The sequence below is a fragment of the Marmota flaviventris genome, chromosome 3, assembly GCF_047511675.1.
Source record: "Marmota flaviventris isolate mMarFla1 chromosome 3, mMarFla1.hap1, whole genome shotgun sequence".
Lineage (NCBI taxonomy): Eukaryota > Metazoa > Chordata > Mammalia > Rodentia > Sciuridae > Marmota > Marmota flaviventris.
In genome coordinates, this window is record NC_092500.1 from 85,866,260 (window position 1) to 85,883,948 (window position 17,689).

A 17,689-nucleotide genomic window follows, 5' to 3' on the forward strand; every position below is an offset into this window, starting at 1 on the left:
AAAGAAAATGACTCTGAACTCAAGAGGACACTAACAGTCATGTCCCTCTGTCCTTGTGTATTTATTTATTTATTTATTTATTTATTTATTTAATAGACTTCTGACAAGAAAGACTCTGAAGCTGAAAAAGGTGAACTGGAGATGAGATTATTAAGTGAATCGATTTCAGCAGGTATTCTAAATTACATTTTCATAATTTGACTTTATTGAGATTTTCTTCTTACAAAAGTAATACAAGGTCATTTCAGACATTGTAGAAATATATTAAAGTAAAAATTTTTCTTAGTTTCTTCCCTGAGAAAATCAGTATTAATAGATTTATTTACTGTCTCTTTGGATTTTAATAAGATCATAGAATCCTATCATACAAATATTTTAGTTGAAAATTATTTTTTCCACTTAACATTATGTGATATACATAGAACACAATATACATTGTAAATAAATAATTAACATTGTTTTAAGTAAGAACATATGATAATTTCACTTTTTTATAGTAGCTGTATAATTCCAACCAAATAATAGAACATTATTCAAATCCCTATTGATAGCATTAAAGTTATTTCTACTTTTTATTTATACACAGTGATGCAGTGAGTTTTCACAAGCATACATACACATCAGGAATTTCTCTACACTTTTGAGGGACTATAAGTTTTTGTATTTAATCTTGTCCTGTCAACTAGCAATTGGATATGTGAAAATGATCTTTTTTTAAAAACAATAGTTATTTTTTTATTACTGGGGTTTGAACCCAGAGACATTCTATCACAGAGCACATCTCCAGCCCTTTTTATTTGTTATTTTTGAGATAGAGTCTTGCTAAGTTGCTTAGGGGGTCATTAAATTGCTGAGGCTGGCTTTGAATTTGTAATCCTCCTGCCTCAGCCTCTCAAGTCACTGGGATTACAGGCATGAACCCAGCTAATTTGTCAATATTTCAGTTTGATATTTTTAAAATATTTTGTTAGCTATAGTTGGACACAATACTTGTATTTTATTTTATTTTTTTATGTGGGTGCTGAGGATCGAACCCAGCACCTCACACATGCTAGGTGAGCATTCTACCACTGAGTTACAACCCCCAATCCCTCAGTTTGATATTTATAGCTATCTTTTCCATGACTTGTATCAGTATTCTTCTTCCCTGATAACCTTTAAAGAACCTATTTTCTATATATTTCTAAGCATGTTTTTCATGATGAGCCTCTTGTCTACTTTTTTACTTTTTCTAACACACCTTTGGTTTAACAATCACCTGGGCTTATATATTTATATTTTCTATAACCCTAACTGGGTAATTCTACTAGAAATAGGATATTACAGTCAGTTATTAAACTTCTGTCAATAATACTATGGCTTTATATGTAGTGATTCCCAAATAATATATATCATAATGATCTAAATGTAACCACAGGAATATTTCTTGCTTTCCTTTTAGGTGAATAAATTTTTAATTGAATACATTTAAAAATTGAAGACTGCAATGTATTCAATGAATGTACACAGGAAAAAAATTTTAGTTCAAAATTTCTTTGGTTATTTCCATTAATTTTCAGTACATGCTTTCCACAGATTAAATTTACTGCCATCCTAGTGTGCTTTCTTTTATGGGAAAGTAAAACTGCAATAATAAATAATACTAGCAGTTCCTGCACTTTCTCTATGTGTCTAGCACCAACTCTTTATGTATATTAACTCATTTTTCTGCCAAATTCTATTAGCTGCTACTATTATATCCATTTTATAGTTGAAAAAACTCACATAAGATGTTACTTAGCATGTCTTGAATAAGGTCACATAGCTAATTAAATGTGAAATCTTTAAGTGGTCTGACTTTTCTTCTAGAAGCATTTTGGTGAAGGGTGGGAATAGTCCCTGTGATATGTAACTTCCAATATTGCCTCTGATTGTGTACTGGATAAGGGAAATAATAGAATTTCCCATAGAATTTTGGAAAAATAGATATTATACAATCTGGTTTCTTCATTTTTCAAACCTCCATCCCTATTTATCTATGAGCTGGGCCTCTTTTTATTGAAAAAAATTCACTTTTATTTCATACATGGACCAAAATTTACTTTTTTATCATTTACCTTTTTTTTCTTTTGGAGTTTTAGCCCCATTATTTTTAATTTTAAGAAATTAGTTTGGACCCTATTAAAAAGTGAAACACTTCATGAAAGGGCTTTGTTTTTCATTTTTCTCCATAGCAGTTTTACAAATAATAGATATTTTACTCATTTATCTCTCCCCTAGGAAAGCTAATATGAAGATCATAGTTTTTTGCTTATTTAGTTTTGTGCTGTAACCCCAGCCAGTGGCTAGCAGCAAGAAGTAACTCAATAAGTACTTGTTCAACATTAAAAAAATAGTTTGATAATTATCAAATTTTGTGTCAAACCATTTTTATCTTTTATATAAGATTTTTAAAAATAATAACACATGGTTATCATATGCATATTCCTAAAATGTTGGTATGAAAATATAAATACAAATATAAATGGAGCCTGCACCTGAGCATCACACATGTGTATTCCCATCTCCATGATTAGCTCTGTGAATAGTTCTGAGTTATGCACTTTTTGCAAAGTCTTAGTAGCTACTTACATAAAAACTTCCTTCATCGATATTAGAATTTTTTCTTTTCACTCCTAAGAAAATACAAAAATATTGTGACCTATTTAGAAATGGTATCAATCTGTTTACCTCTAGCACAGTTATACCTGATAGAGAATACTACTGAAAAGCCATTTATCTATGAAGACAATGAGGTGGATTTATGCCAATTCACAACTCTAGGTGGAGTGTACCACTTGGATATTTTGGAGCTTCCCCCACAGTATAAGCCAGTGAAGGGCTGGATGATTGTGCAAGTAAGTAAATTCTTTAATATAAATATAAGTAAAATAGTTGCTTATGCCTTTACTTCATATTGAATGATCTGAACATCTAATAAACTGTGAACACTATTAATCACAAAGAACAAATACTAAAGGACATTAACAGATTCTAAAACAACATGATTTTTTAAATTAGAATTCACATGTTAACTTAATTGTAAAAACCTATATCACTCATGTTTGAAAGTACTGAATTGGCCTTAATAATGATATTAAGACCAGAGGTTGGGAGACTTTTTCTGTGAAAGACCAGATGGTAAATATATTCAGCTTTGTGGGCCACACTAGCTCTGTTGAAAGCACTCAACACTGCTTTTATAGTGCTAAAATGACTGTGTGTAAACAAATGCACATGTTTGTGTTCTACTTCAATTTTATTTACAAAAAGCAGTGGCGGGAGGGATTTCTCAGGGGCCACAGTTTGTAGACTCATCTAGATCTGTGATTGAACAGAAACATGAGAAACCACTGACATCATCTGGGAATTTGCTAGAAATATGAATTCATGAACCTCAAAGTTACTGAATCAGAAACCCCAATGGTGAGGCTCAGCAATCTGTGTTTTAACAAAACACACCCTGAAGTTTGAGAATCACTGGTATGAATCTTAATTATATAAAATGTGATCCAGTAGCACTGAACCAGCTGTGGTGGCATCACAAGGGGATATCTAAGAAATGCATATTTTGAGTGATCTCAGATCTATTGAATCTTCATTTTGACAAGAGGGATTTGAGAGATGATTCATATGCACATAAACATTTGAGAAGCACTGATTCAGGTGACACTGGTGCTGCCATTCACAGAATATGCTTGGAGTGATAAGAATACTGATGACAGAAGTTGTTATATCATCTTTCAAGGAGTTTCATGCTCCTGTTTTATAAGTAATAACATTTTCACTGGTATTGACTTGGTTTCTTTTAACCTTATGGTGACTGCATCCAGAGCATACTGCCATATATTCCAAGTTATGCTGTCAGAGTCCACTCCTATTTTTCTTCTCTCCCTCCTTTCCCTTCTCTTTCTCCCTCTTTCTAGTAACTCAGTATATACACAGACTACCAGTTACTTCTCACACACAATCCCATCCATTAAGGACTTTGGTGCATTGTTTAAATAAGTATTTCTCAGTGGGTCGGTTTTTTTTTTTTTTTTTTTTTTGTAGTTTGGAGCCTTTGTAGAAGGCACTTTTTTTTCCTTGTCACCCCCCAACAAAATTTTAAAACCAATTTTGATATTGCCATTCTTTCCCCTTTCTCCCCACAAATAAGAGTTCATTTAATAGAGCAAGCCTGGGAGAGATCATCTGGTATGTAATTTCTTCAAAGGATGTATTTGAATCTTCTTTCCATACTTGAGGAACCACCCAAAAAGCAGGGTAGTTAAAGGGAGGCCTTCAAAGCTATTTATCCATCAAAAATTTTATGTGCTTGAATTTTATGAGAATGTCCTCATCCACCTTCACTTCCTGCTCTGGTTGGAACCCAAAATATCCTCCTTCACACTCATTTTTCTTTCTCTTGCAACAAAGAGGACTTCCTCCTTTTTTCCCAAGATTTTTTTCAACAACTTCTTACTTTCTCTAGAATCATGCCTCAACCACTGTTTCTCTGTTTTATGATATTTTAAATTTTCCCGTTTCCTAGATGCTTCTCTGCTACATTCTTAAAATACACAAATCTCCCTTATCCTAGAAAAATCTGCTGTTGGCTTTACTTTCACCCTCTCGTTTCTATACTTCTTGAAAGGTTATCTACACTTCTTTTTACCTATGTGTCCTTCCTGAGGTTTTAGTGTGTAATTTGGAGTCCTGTAGATCTGGTACTTCCTTGCAGTCATCTCATAAACTTTGGCAAATGGCTTGATTTCTCTAAATCTTAATTACCTTCTCTGTTAAATATTGGCATTGTAGGATTTCTCTGAGGAATAAAATGTTGGAGAAGCTCTAGAACCTGGCCCATAGGAAGTTCTGTTAATTATAGTGATTTTTTTTCCCTCAATCATTTATCTTTCAATTTTGTTGTGACATTTACTAGTCAGGCTACAGCTAAATGGGACCAAACTTCAGTGCTTATTAAACCATATATTTTACTTAGTAATAGTTACATCTTTAACTGTTACTAGTCACTTTCTAACATGGTGGTGTTTTGGTCATTTTTAAAAGATACTCCAAGAAGGATTACAGAAATTCACATATCCTCCAGAAACCATGGAAGACTTTGATACAGAAAATGCTTTTCCGCCTATAGAGGTCACGCTCAAGGTTCATGAGAATGTGATCTTTTTCGAGGATCCTAAGGTTGTAAGGTGGGATGCTGAAGGTACAACAATGCCTTAGCCAGCTTCTTTTTTCCACATTTTTATTGGTGCATTATAATTGTACATGTTGATGGAATTTGTTGTTACGTATCCATACATGCACATGACATAACAATATAATTTGGCTAATATCATTCCCCAGCACTTGCGCGCCCCCTCCCTGCTTCCCACTCCTTGGCCCATTTCCTCTATTGATCTCCCTTTGATTTTAGGAGATTGACCCCCAGCTTTCTTTTCCTTTTTTCTCTCTAACTTCCATATATGCAAGAAAACATATGACCCTTAACTCTCTGAGCCTGACTTATTTCACCTAACGTGATAGTCTCTGGTTCCATCCATTTCTGCAAATGACATAATTTCATTTTTCTTTCTGAAGAAATAAGACTTCATTGTACATATATACCACATTTTCTTTATCCATTCACCCATTGATGGATACCTAGGCTGGTTCCATAGTTTGTCTATTGTGAATTGTGCTGCTAGGAACATGGGTATGCAGGTATCACTGTAAATAAGATGACTTTAATTCTTTAGGATAAATTACAAGGAGTGGTATAGCTGGGTCATGTGGTGATTCCATACCTAGTCTTTTGAAGAACCTCCACACTGATTTCCATAGAAAATGTACCAATTTATAATCCCACCAACAGTGTAAAAGTGCTCCTTTTTCTCTACATCCCCTCCAGCCTTTATTTTTGTTTGTATTCTTGATGAGTGCCATTCTGACTGATGTGAGATGAAGTCTCAGTGGAGTTGATTTGCATTTCCCTAATTGCTAATGATGTCAAACATTTTTTCATATATTTGTTAGCCATTTATATTTATTCTTTTGAGAAGTGTCTATTTAATTCTTTTGCCTATTTATTAATTGGGTTGTTTAATTTTTTGGTGTAAAGGTTTTTTTGAGCTCTCTATGTTTTCAAGATATTAATCCTCTGACAGAATAATAACTAATAAAGATGTTCTCCCATTCTGTGGGTTCTCTCTTCATATTCCTAATTGTTTCTTTTGCTGTGCAGAAGCTTTTTAATTTGATGCTGTCCCATTTATTAATTTTCGGTATTATTTCCTTAACTCTCAGGGTCCTACTGAGAAAGTTGTTGCCTGTGCTGAAAACTCCTCTGTGTTTTATTTAGGAGTTGCATAGTTTCTAATTCCTAGGTCTTTGATCTATTTTGAATTGATTTTTGTACAGAGTGAGAGGTAAGGGTCTAATTTCATTCTTCTACGTATGGATAACCAGTTGTCTCCTCACCATTTGTTAAAAAGGCTGTCTTTTCTCCCATGTATGTTTTTGGTATCTTTGTTAAGGATCAGATGACTGTATCTGAGTGTGTTTCTCTCTGTCTTCTATTCTGTACCATTGGTCTGTGTGTTTTTATGCAAGTACCATGCAGTTTTTGTTACTATATCTCTGTAGTATAATTTGAAGTCAGGTATTGTGATGTCTCCAGCAATGCTTTTTGGCTTAAAATTGCTTTGCTTAGCTAGCCTTTGTAAGTATGTAATAAAAAGAGGGACAATAATATAAATCCTCAAATTGAACAGAAAACATAGTCTATAAACTGATTTTCTCTCTTCATAATGTCAGGTATAGGGTCTTTGTTGTTTGGTCTTGATACAAATGGATAGAGTTGGAATTTTAAAGTTTATTGAATTTTGTTAGTTCCTAAATTGTTAGTTTGACATAATCTATGAATAATTACTTTATGGTTATATCATTATGTTTAAAAATGGATGAAAGTATCTCAAATGCTTCATAAAATAACTTCCACTGTCTCATAAAAAATCAGATTGAGGTGATTAATCTTTTATTTTAATGTTAATCATGTATAAATTGCAAACAAGTATTGGAAAACTGGTTACTGTATACCATTTTACAATTTTTGATTCTTGAACCAAGGCAAATTGTTGCTTACTCACACTATTAAAATACAGAGCTATAAAATCAGATGTACCAACAAAAATAGAAGCTAATGATTAGATAATCATTACCAAATACTTCTTTGGAGGTAAGCTAGCTGAATTTTGGGAAATCTCCATCTGGTAAATTTGTGGGCACAGTATAAAGAACCAAGTTGAAAACTGTGGAGCTTTATTTTTAGGGTTGTTTTATATCCATTTATTTTGAAAGGATTTACATACTTGGGAACAGACAAGATCATTAAGGCAAAGAGTTCTTATTCCATTTTTGTTACAGGGGCAGAGAACTTAATAACTCATACCAAAAGAGGTAAATATTAATATTTTGTGGTTTAAACTTTTCTTATGAATACTCCAGTGCATACATTTCTGCTTGTGTAGACACAGCCACATACATTTATGTTCTAGAAGTTGTTTATTACATGGAAAAGTATATTTCTAACAGACTAAACTACAAAATACATCAAACTGAACAATTATGTAATTTCTTCTTTCTTGTTGCTTTAGAGATGTCACATTCATAGAAATGCTCCTAAAAATTGCATTTAAATTATACACACTAAATTAGAATGACAAGTTATCTAACTCAATTTATGGAAATATGAACTATGTAGAATTTATGTAATGGCACTAATTAGCAACAACTTCCAACCCCTGAAAATTTTAAACTCTGGGGAAACTTTTTGTGCTTCAAAATTTGGAGACTTATAGGCAATAATTTTTATCTTTACAAATTATTTTTGCTAGTGTAGCAGTATTTGTCAGTGTAAATGTATTTATTATTTGATTTTAAGAACAAAAACTAGTCAATAGAAGCTTCCATGTGAGAAGATGAAAGAACCAACTGGAAATGAAGATAACATCTGGGAAGAGAATGGTTTATTCATCCATCCTATAAATATGCTAAACCATAAGATATATGGAGATAAAAGAGAGTAGTTCCTTCCTCTTGAGGTTTTCAGACTTGTAGGAAAGGTGCACAGGGAAAACATTTCCATGCCATGTGGTAGGTGCTAGAATAGACATGAAGTGCCACGGAACACAACAGGGACCTTGGGGGACTTTCTCATAGGATGGTCATGGAACAGGGCTTTAGACACAAAGAAAATGTGTGCATGGAAGCATTTTCTGTCCTCTTGGGTGTATACCTAAGAGTGGGATTGAGGAGTAATTTTACATGTAGCTTTTTAACAAACTGCCAAACTGTTTTTCAAAGTGCTGTACCATTTTCCATGTCTACTAGCAATGTATGGTTTCATTTCTCCATGTCCTGGCCAACATTTGTTATCTGTCTTCTTTCTGGTAGACATTAAGTAAACTCTCATTGCAGTTTTAATTTGTTTTTCCCTAATGACTAATAGTGTAAAACATGCTTATTAGTCTTACATATATCTTCCTTGGCAAAATGTTTATTCAAATCATTTTCCCATCTTAAACTGGCTTTTACTGAGTTGTAAGAGAAACAGAAGACCACATATTGTATGATTGCATTTATATGAAAAGTCCCAAAGGGTAAATCTTTGGAGACAAGAAGTATATTAATAGCTGCCTGGGACAGAAGGGTGGGAATGAATTGTAAATAGACATAGGGATCTTGGCCAGGTGCAGTGGCACATGCCTGTAATCCCAGCAACTCTGGAGGCTGAGGCAGGAGAATTGTGAGTTCAAAGCCAACTTCAGCAATTTAGCAAGGCCCTAAGCAACTCAGCAAGACCCTGTCTCTAAATAAAATATAAAAAAGGGCTGGGGATGTGTGTCAGTGGTTAAGTGCCCCTGGATTTCATCCCCAGTACCAAAAAAAAAAAAAAATAGACATAGGGATCTTAATATGGGGGAGATGAAAATAAAAATGTTCTATAACTGGATTATATAATGGTTACACAACTGGTTAAATTTAATAACAATTTACTAAACTCAGGTGAATTTTAAAGTTGTTTTAAAACAAAGGTGAAGAGAGTTTCTCTAAAATGTTGAGGAGGAGTATTCTAGGAAGAACGAACCACATGTGCAAAGACACAGAAGTAAACATCAGGAGAGAATGAAAAATGGGGCTGAAAACAGGTGTGAGAAATATCAAGGGACAAAGTCAGTGTCAAAGGTCTACTCTGAAGGTCTTAACAGCCCACACTGCAGAGTTTTGACTTGATCCTAGCAGCACAGAAACTCCCAGAAAATTTAGCTTAATTTTGAGCTTCTGTTCTTAAAGTAAAAATCAATTTATACACACTGTGATTATTTATATAGTTTCATTCATCTTATCATAGGAAATTATGATAATTCATCTTATCATGAAATTATCACTTTCTTCCTTCACTATAAAGGTAAACATTGGAGAACTGATGGCATCAGTAATGTATCTTACGATGCAGAAGCAAGACTTATATCATTCAGCCTGGAAACTTTTGGTCCTCTTACCTTGATTCAAGACTCTCATGTTAACATGCCATTCCTGTCATGGGAATTAAAACCACTTGAAATTAATAATGTACTTTTAATTGTGACTACACTATTTACTGAGATTCAGATACAAATTAAGGTGAGTTACTATTATAGCAAGTCTGTGCATATGTCAAAAAATCACCACTGGTTTATATATTGTCTTTTGTGATTACATCCAGACTTTGTTCTGAGTCATTGTTTCTAAATAAGATATTGATTGAATAAACATGCAATGACATGTAAGTAGTGAGGTTCAAATATGTACCCTAAAGTTACTAGGGTTAGATCAATTAATGGACCAACAAGTCTGGTTGTGGTATGACTTGTGGTATCATCCAAACCATATGTAATCCCCTTGGAGTTGGGTCTCCCTCTGAATGAGACTTATTGCTTATCAGTCAGAAATTACACAGCCTGAAATTTATAAAGCCACAAGTGGATTAGTGGCTGCCTGGGGCTGAGAATGAAGATTAATTAAAAATGAGTGTAAGGGATTTTATTAGGTGGGATGAAAATGTTCTAAAACTGATTTATGTGATAGTTTTACTACTAAAAATCATTGGATTCTATACGTGAAATGAGTGGATTTTATGATATGTAAAATATATTTCAATGAAGTTTTTTTAAGATTCTTTAGACTTCCTTATGAGTATTGTAGAAAAATGAAAATATTATCAAGCTTTGCTTTTTAAACAAGATGGGATGAGAGAGCACTCTGGACTGTCAATGCTGTAATGGCCCTTAAAATATTTCTGATACACCATCACATTTTATATGGGGGTAAACTGAGGCCCAACGCATCAGGAGGTTAAGTGACCTTCCTAAGATTGCATAGAGGGTTATAATGGGGGCTTCCTGTCAGGGCTTCCAACCCATTTGGTGCTATTGTGCTTATGCCATCCCAGCAGCACTGAAGATTCCTGAGCATACTCTTACTCTAGGATGATGGAAAGTTATGAACACTTTCAGTGTCCATTTTTTAATATGAAGACTGAAATGCCAAGGGTTGTAGAGTGCATTTTCAAGTCAGATTTTAAAGGTACATCTGTACTATATAATGTACTAGTTATTCTACTGAGCTCTTGAAATGTGACTAGTCCAAATTAACATGTGCTATAGTTGTAAAATACATATCAGATTTTGAATACTTAGTATAAAAATGCAAATTGTCTCAATAATTTTATACTGATTATGTATTGAAATATTTTAGACATATTGGGCTAAATAGGATATATTAACCTTTAGAAAAAAACTTTTGAGATGTGAACTCAATACATCTTCAAATTGCCAGTTTGCCAAACCTTAAAACTGGTGGATTTATATCATTAACTTTCACGTTAAATAATTAAGATTAATCTCTAAAATTACAGTCATGGTTTCATAGTTTTTTGCTTTTTTGTTTGTTTGTTTTTGGTACTGGGGTTTGAGCTTGGGGGCTGTCAACCACTGAGCCACATCCCCAGCCCTATTTTGTGTTTCATTTAGAAACATGTTCTCACTGAGTTGCTTAGTGCCTCGGTGTTCCTTAGGCTGGCTTTGAACTCACAATCCTCCTGTCTCAGCTTCCTGAGCAGCTGGGATTATAGGCATGCACCTACCTGGCTTTTGTAGCTGTTTTAATTTCAATGTGAACATACTTTATATTTTCATATAATAACATAAAATAGGAGAGGATTTGAGGATCTGTAGTCCAATTGATTATTCAAATGAAGCCTATAGAGAGTAAATTGATTTAAGGTAACATGAGGACTTTGTGGTACCATTTCAGATTAGATCTAAAACATACCTGCCCTGCACTCTTTTTAATATACTGGTAGGTTTTTAAAAAATCTATAGAATGAACATAAGGACTGGACCCGGAATGGTACTGGAGTAATTTCTTTCACTTTCTATCAAAGTTTTTCTTTTTCTTATTTTAACTCAGGAAAACCTCTGCATGTTAATTTCAATCAAAATAAAAGACAAAGAACATGTTTCTAATTTGGAAGGAAAATGGATGAGTCCTATATCTTTCATTTTTGCTCTGAAAGAAGCTGGATTGAATATCTTCCCATCGGGACACTCTCATTTTTATGTTGTTACAAACAATAAGGTATGAAGGAATCTTTCCAAATTTAATGTAGCATACATTTAGAATGTTGGCAAATATTTAATTTAATATAAGTCCTAAGGTGCAATGTGAGTTTTATAGATTCAGCTACACAAGATTAAATTTAGAAAGGAAGAATAAGTGAAGAAATGAGACGTCCAGAGTCTTTTCAAGTATGTAATAATCTCCCCCAAGAATTAAATCTATAGCATGATCTTCATATTGGCAATTATAGCACATCATGGCCTGTCAGTTTACTGCAAAAATTGTCCAGGCTACTTCTCATTTCGCATATTTTCTTTCCTTTTCCATGACTATTAAGATTTCTTAAGAGAGTAACTCTGCACTGTCTCAAACACAAAATTAAACATATAAAAAGCCCTTTAATATACTAAGCCACTTTCCTTGGTTTCTTGGAAGAGCCTCCATTTCTATGTGCTCCTTTCTGTTACTCATAGGGTTTAAATAAGATCCCTCCACACTAACCTGGGACAGCCACGAGGACAGCAGCTGGGTTTTTTTTTTTTTTAATAATTTTGGTTCTTCTAGCACCTAGCATATTCCTAGAATAAAATGCTTAGTAAACAGTTGTGATATATGAAGACACAAGTGCTTCTAATAAATTGTCTTTGTAATAAATGTCTTTGTAGGCAGAAGAGTTACATGCTTCAGAATGTGTTTATGAATACCCTAGAAAATAGTAAACAAAATATGTAGCCATTTATATAACATTTGGCAATACTCATCTAGCAAAAGGTATCTAACTGTAGGCATAGAAAAAAATGTTAACTCAAATTACCTGTAGTAACTACTATGACAAATGTGGTATCCTATTTGTTTTCAGAATAGTCAATTTTTTTTCCTGAACACTTATATGGTAGGGGCATTGATTTAAATATTAAGAAAAATGAGTAAACCAAAGCCCCCTGCCCCTTTAAAGCTTATATTCTTTAGAGGGAAAGAAAAATAGGATGGTCATGTAAATTAAAAAGGTGTAAAGTGTTATGTAAAAAGGAAAAAAAATAAACAGATCAGGAATAGTAGGGTTGGGCAGTACAGTATCAAGGAAGGTGCTGGGAAGGAAGACTCAGGAGGTCAGACATGAGTAAAGCTTGACGGTGTGGAATTTAGCTAAAAATGGATCTGGGGAAACAGCTTCCAGGCAGAGAGAACAGCTGGAGCAATAACTCTGAAGGAATAGCCAGGACTGGACCAGGGGCAAGAAGCCTGGAACTGAGAGAGAAAAGGAAGAGGAGGAGATAAGGCCAGATGGCTGATGGGGGGGGGGGGGGGGGGGAGGTAATATGTAGTGGTAGAGGCAGATCACAGAGGACCTGTGTAGACATCAACAACTTTGGATTCTACTCAGAAAGTGAAGAAATCCATTGTTAAATTTTAATAGAGAAGTCATATAATCTGACTTAAATTTTTAAATGAATCCTTATGTGTTAAGGATGGAAGGGAGATTTGTTGGGAGGCTCCAAGGTCAGTTCTGTTTGTATTTACAGAATCCATCAGTAGAAATGAGAGCTTATCGACAAATGGCCCTGCTAAGTTCTGCTTTTGCATTTGGTTGGAGCAAGTGGAATATAGTATGTAATACTACAAAAGTTATATTTAAGGTATAGTATGCAAAGCCAATAAAACTTTGTTTTCCAAAATAGATACTCAAAAACTAGGTAACTGTAGACATGACTTCTCCTCTTACAAAGGTTAATAAAATCAACCTTCAAAAATAATCAAAAATATAAGACCTACCTATTTAAAGGTAATGACTTTGTGGTCCATTATGGTATCAAATGTTCATGACTTCATATACCTCTTTTTTATATATATATATTTATTTTTTAGTTGTACACAATACGTTTATTTTGCTTATTTGTTTTTATGCGGTGCTGAGGATTGAACCCAGGGCCTCGAGTGTGCTAAGCAAGTGCTCTTTACATTGATTTAAAAACAAATGAAAGCCTTTAACATTTTATATATATATATATATATATATATATATATATATATATATATACACACACACACACACACACACACACACACACACACTAAAAAGGTGAAAGTGTTATGTAAAAAGAAAAAAAAAACAGGAATAGTGGGGCTTGGGGTTGGGCAGTGTATAGTATCCAGGAGGGTGCTGGGAAGGAGGACTCAGGAGGTCAGACATAAATAAAGCTTGAAAGTGAAGAATTTAGCTAAAAACGAATCTGGGGAAATATATATATATATATTTCACAGGCTCCTGAGAGGATTAAGCTTCCAATTTAACTTTCTACTGATACATTTACTATTGTCTGACAGATACAGTATATCAAATCCTAAAAGTTGAAGTGCTGGGGATCAAATTCAGGGCCTCATGCATACTAGGCAAGTAAATTCTACCATTGAGCTACACTCCCAGTCCCTGACTGATGAATATTTTAGCACAAATTATTATTCTTATTTCCTTCACTCAAATATAAGCTCCTTGAGGGCAGAGTTTTGTTGCTCCGGTTATTAATATATGTGGGTTATCTCCCCCCTGCATTTCACTGTTACATCCCCACCACCTAGAACAGTACCTGGAACATGATAGGCACTCAATATTTTTGCCTCAATTAATGTGAATAAGCTCCATAAATAAAGTTTCATGGTCTAAAAATAATTCAAATAATACTCAACTACAAAAGTCCTTAATAAGAGAAGAACTGCTAACAGATTTTGCTAATTTTCTTTAGGCAAGGGAACAACCAACTGAAGAGCTTATTGAGAATCCTAAGTGGGTCCTTTTAATGTTTAGTGGTGACAGAGCACAAAGACTCAAGATGGATGAAAACAGTGATTCATACTCAGAAGCACTTAAAGAAGGAACTGAGTTTCATTCCACTCTATATCACATGTTGAAGGATGTTGCTTCCAGGGAAGCAATGGAGAAAATCAATAATTCCAACTGCCTATTTATTGACTCTGTTTGTCATATGCTACTCTCTATTAGATTTCTCAGCTATTCTTAAATCTCTACTTGCAAACTATTCAATGTGAAGAATCAAACATGTTTGGGGAAAACAATCAGGTATTTTTCAAAGTGAATAATTTTAAAACAGGCTATTAAAATTATTGAATAGTATTTTGTATTCAAATTTTATTTTAAACAAAGTAGGCTTTTTTCTTTGGGCTATTGAGAATTTAGCTTTCACTGTATGAATATTTAAATGGATCTTTATTTAGATAAGTTTTAGCAAAACAATATATATTTCTTTCTCAAAGAGCTCATTAAAATATAGGCAAATTCTTCTCCCTTTAGTTTAGTTGGGAAGGTGATTGCAAAAAATGGGAATGTAAAACATTTTACAGTTGTTCTAAGAACCTCTGGTTTTGTACTATACTTTCCCTACTAAAAGTTACTAATTTATTAAGTTCAGATACTGAAACATTAAAAATCAAGATATCAGGATGCACTACATCACACTGGTGATTCACTGGTCACTGGATCACTGGTCACACTGGTGGTGGCCCATTGTGGCAGAGGCTGGTAAATGGCCACAAGATATGTTCTAGAGATAGCCAGGAGTCCCCTTCCTGTGTGGGGGCAGCATCCACAGATTTTTGGAAAAATCGGCCTGTGAGGAAGCTCATCAGAGCTGCAAACAGTACAATGAACACCACAGAAATCCAGAAGGCCTTGTTAGCCTTCCTGACGGAAGTCTTGAGATTTGTTGCCCAGGAAGCTATTGTGTCATAACTATGAGGAAAACACAAAAAGACATGGGTAAGCATAATTATTTGTTATTAGAAACACTCGTTTTGCTAACAGCACTAATCAAGTCATTGATCTGACCTACACACTACAATGCTGCCCTATGATGTATCCTCTTGGTTTGGGGCACAATGTGCCCCCCCATTGCCCCTTAGAATTACATATGCTCTGCTGAGAACCTGGAAATTATGTGGTTTAGGCATAACTCCTAAAAAGTACATACACATATTCAACTTATTCTTTCAATCAGGTAAAGCAACTTTTACTCCTGCAGTGGAACCAAAATATTTACTTGGTAGAACAGGTTGTATGTTTATGGTCTTATATATGTGTATATATACATGACATTTCTCACTAAAATTATTTTTTAGAAATACAAGAAACTAAACATCTTAGAGGTGACAGTTCATTTAATTAGGACAACACAATGACATAGGTACTGCTGTCATCTCAATTTCCCAAATGAAGACACCAGTGCTTACAAATGGATGTACTTGCCCAGGTCACACAGCTAGTGAGAGAGCTGAAATTTGAGCCTAGGCTATCTGGTTTCACAATTAAGTTCCTAACATTGTCAACTCTTCTGCCTCTTGTAAAATATGTTCAGGGATAACAAACTTTATATGATCTACTACAATAGTTAAGTTTGTTATTCATCGTGTATTGAACAATTTGGCATGTCTTTTAGTAAAGGAATTTGATTAGGACTATTAATCCTGCCTTTCCCTTTCCCCTCATGTGGTATCATTTAGCAAGCAGGCAACTTACATGGAAGAGATGTCCCACTTTGATGGATTAGTTTTCTTTTCAGAAAGGCTTGTCTTCCTTGTTCTTTCTACTATTTCTTCTTCAGGAGGTTCTGAGTCATCTTTAGTTCTGTGAATAAATATTGTTTTTAAATATTGAAACTAATTATAATATGCTATAACTTATAAAATATTGCTGATTTGCTGTGTAACTCAAGGGGTGCATGAATATTTGTCTTGCTTAATGAAGATTTGATATCCAAAAATTAAATTTCTATAAATTTGGTGATAAAAATAACTTCTTCTATATAGAAAAATAGTAAATGCTCATATAAAAAGCAGAGATAATAACCAAGGCACACAAAACAAAGAAATAGTCAAAAACATATAATTAACTAATGTTATCACTGCAATTTCTTTCTCAATTTACATCATATATATATGTAGATAGATAGATATATAGATATAGATACTATCTTTAATCATACTTTACAAAGAGGATAAATGACCTACATATAATTTTTTTCATTTGAAATATGGTGAAAAAATTTCTCATTGCTTGGAGTAAAATGAAGTGTCATTTCTTCTCTTTATCTGAAAATCTTAAAATGTTCATGAAAATATTTTCAATGCTAAGCTAATTAAACTAATATTCAATGTACTGGAGAATAGCATATGACTTGACTATATTTCCTGCACCTGAATGAAACCTAATTGTTTTATGATTATAATGTTCACTAAAGGTTCCTAGCTGGATTTGAACTTTTAAATCCTAAATATGTTATGCCCTCACAATTGCCAAAGGAAACTGTGTTTTAATTTTTAAACATTTTTTTCCAGTCACATATCTACAGGAAATATAAAGGAAACAAGGCCCCAAAGGCAAAATCAATTGTAATTTTCTCCATGAACCAATATTTTGTTTTCAAAGATTTCTTAGTTTTCAATCTTTTGAAGGAACCTCTTTTTTCCCCACCCTGTTTGTAACAGGCTCCCAGGAGTTAGAAAAATAAAAAGAATCTGAGGGTAGGCAACAATGTCAGATTGTCTTTATATTGCTTAGGATTGAGGATAATCCCATGGGAGGTATTTCAAAATGACCATAAAATATTTCATTAAGATCTCTCAACTAACAGATGAGAAAACTAAGACCAAGTAATCTTAAGCAGTTTGTCTGCTGTCTTGCAAGGACAGAGGCAGCATTTCTTCACTTTTCTCCTCCTTGTCCTCTACCTTCACTATAGAAGTAAACAGTATATTTTGTTTAATTTGATGGATATAGAGACAATAGTATAGTTTATTTTCCCTCCTCTTCATTTATATAAATGGATGGAGGCACATATATTCCTATCTTTCATGAACACACAAACACACACACACACATACACTTCATGTTCTAAAAATTTAATTGGTACACTGTAATTATGCAGGATAGTGGGACTCATTTTATGTATTTAAACAGCATACAGTATAATTTTTTAAAAATCTAATTAGATGAAGATTTTACTTCTGTGGCACTTTA

General features: G+C 33.7%; 2 protein-coding genes across 8 annotated transcripts in view; one reads left to right on the forward strand and one right to left on the reverse strand.

Annotated features, from left to right (window-relative positions):
• The window catches only part of Dnai7 (dynein axonemal intermediate chain 7), a 73,745-nt gene extending 58,954 nt beyond the window's left edge, over positions 1-14,791 (forward strand). For all 5 annotated transcript variants that reach the window (XM_071610050.1, XM_071610052.1, XM_027934226.2 and 2 more), the window contains 7 exons: positions 97-172; positions 2,716-2,876; positions 5,071-5,227; positions 9,470-9,684; positions 11,512-11,679; positions 13,185-13,298; positions 14,403-14,791. In XM_071610050.1, coding sequence (XP_071466151.1) covers positions 97-172; positions 2,716-2,876; positions 5,071-5,227; positions 9,470-9,684; positions 11,512-11,679; positions 13,185-13,298; positions 14,403-14,678 — 1,167 coding nt within the window. In that variant the 3' untranslated portion in view covers positions 14,679-14,791. The remainder of the gene's footprint in view (positions 1-96; positions 173-2,715; positions 2,877-5,070; positions 5,228-9,469; positions 9,685-11,511; positions 11,680-13,184; positions 13,299-14,402) is intronic.
• A 74-nt stretch (positions 14,792-14,865) lies between these two features.
• Irag2 (inositol 1,4,5-triphosphate receptor associated 2) overlaps positions 14,866-17,689 on the reverse strand; it is a 110,892-nt gene continuing 108,068 nt past the window's right edge. For all 3 annotated transcript variants that reach the window (XM_027934227.3, XM_027934228.3, XM_071610049.1), the window contains 2 exons: positions 16,190-16,297; positions 14,866-15,406 (listed from right to left, as the gene is read on the reverse strand). In XM_027934227.3, coding sequence (XP_027790028.2) covers positions 15,163-15,406; positions 16,190-16,297 — 352 coding nt within the window. In that variant the 3' untranslated portion in view covers positions 14,866-15,162. The remainder of the gene's footprint in view (positions 15,407-16,189; positions 16,298-17,689) is intronic.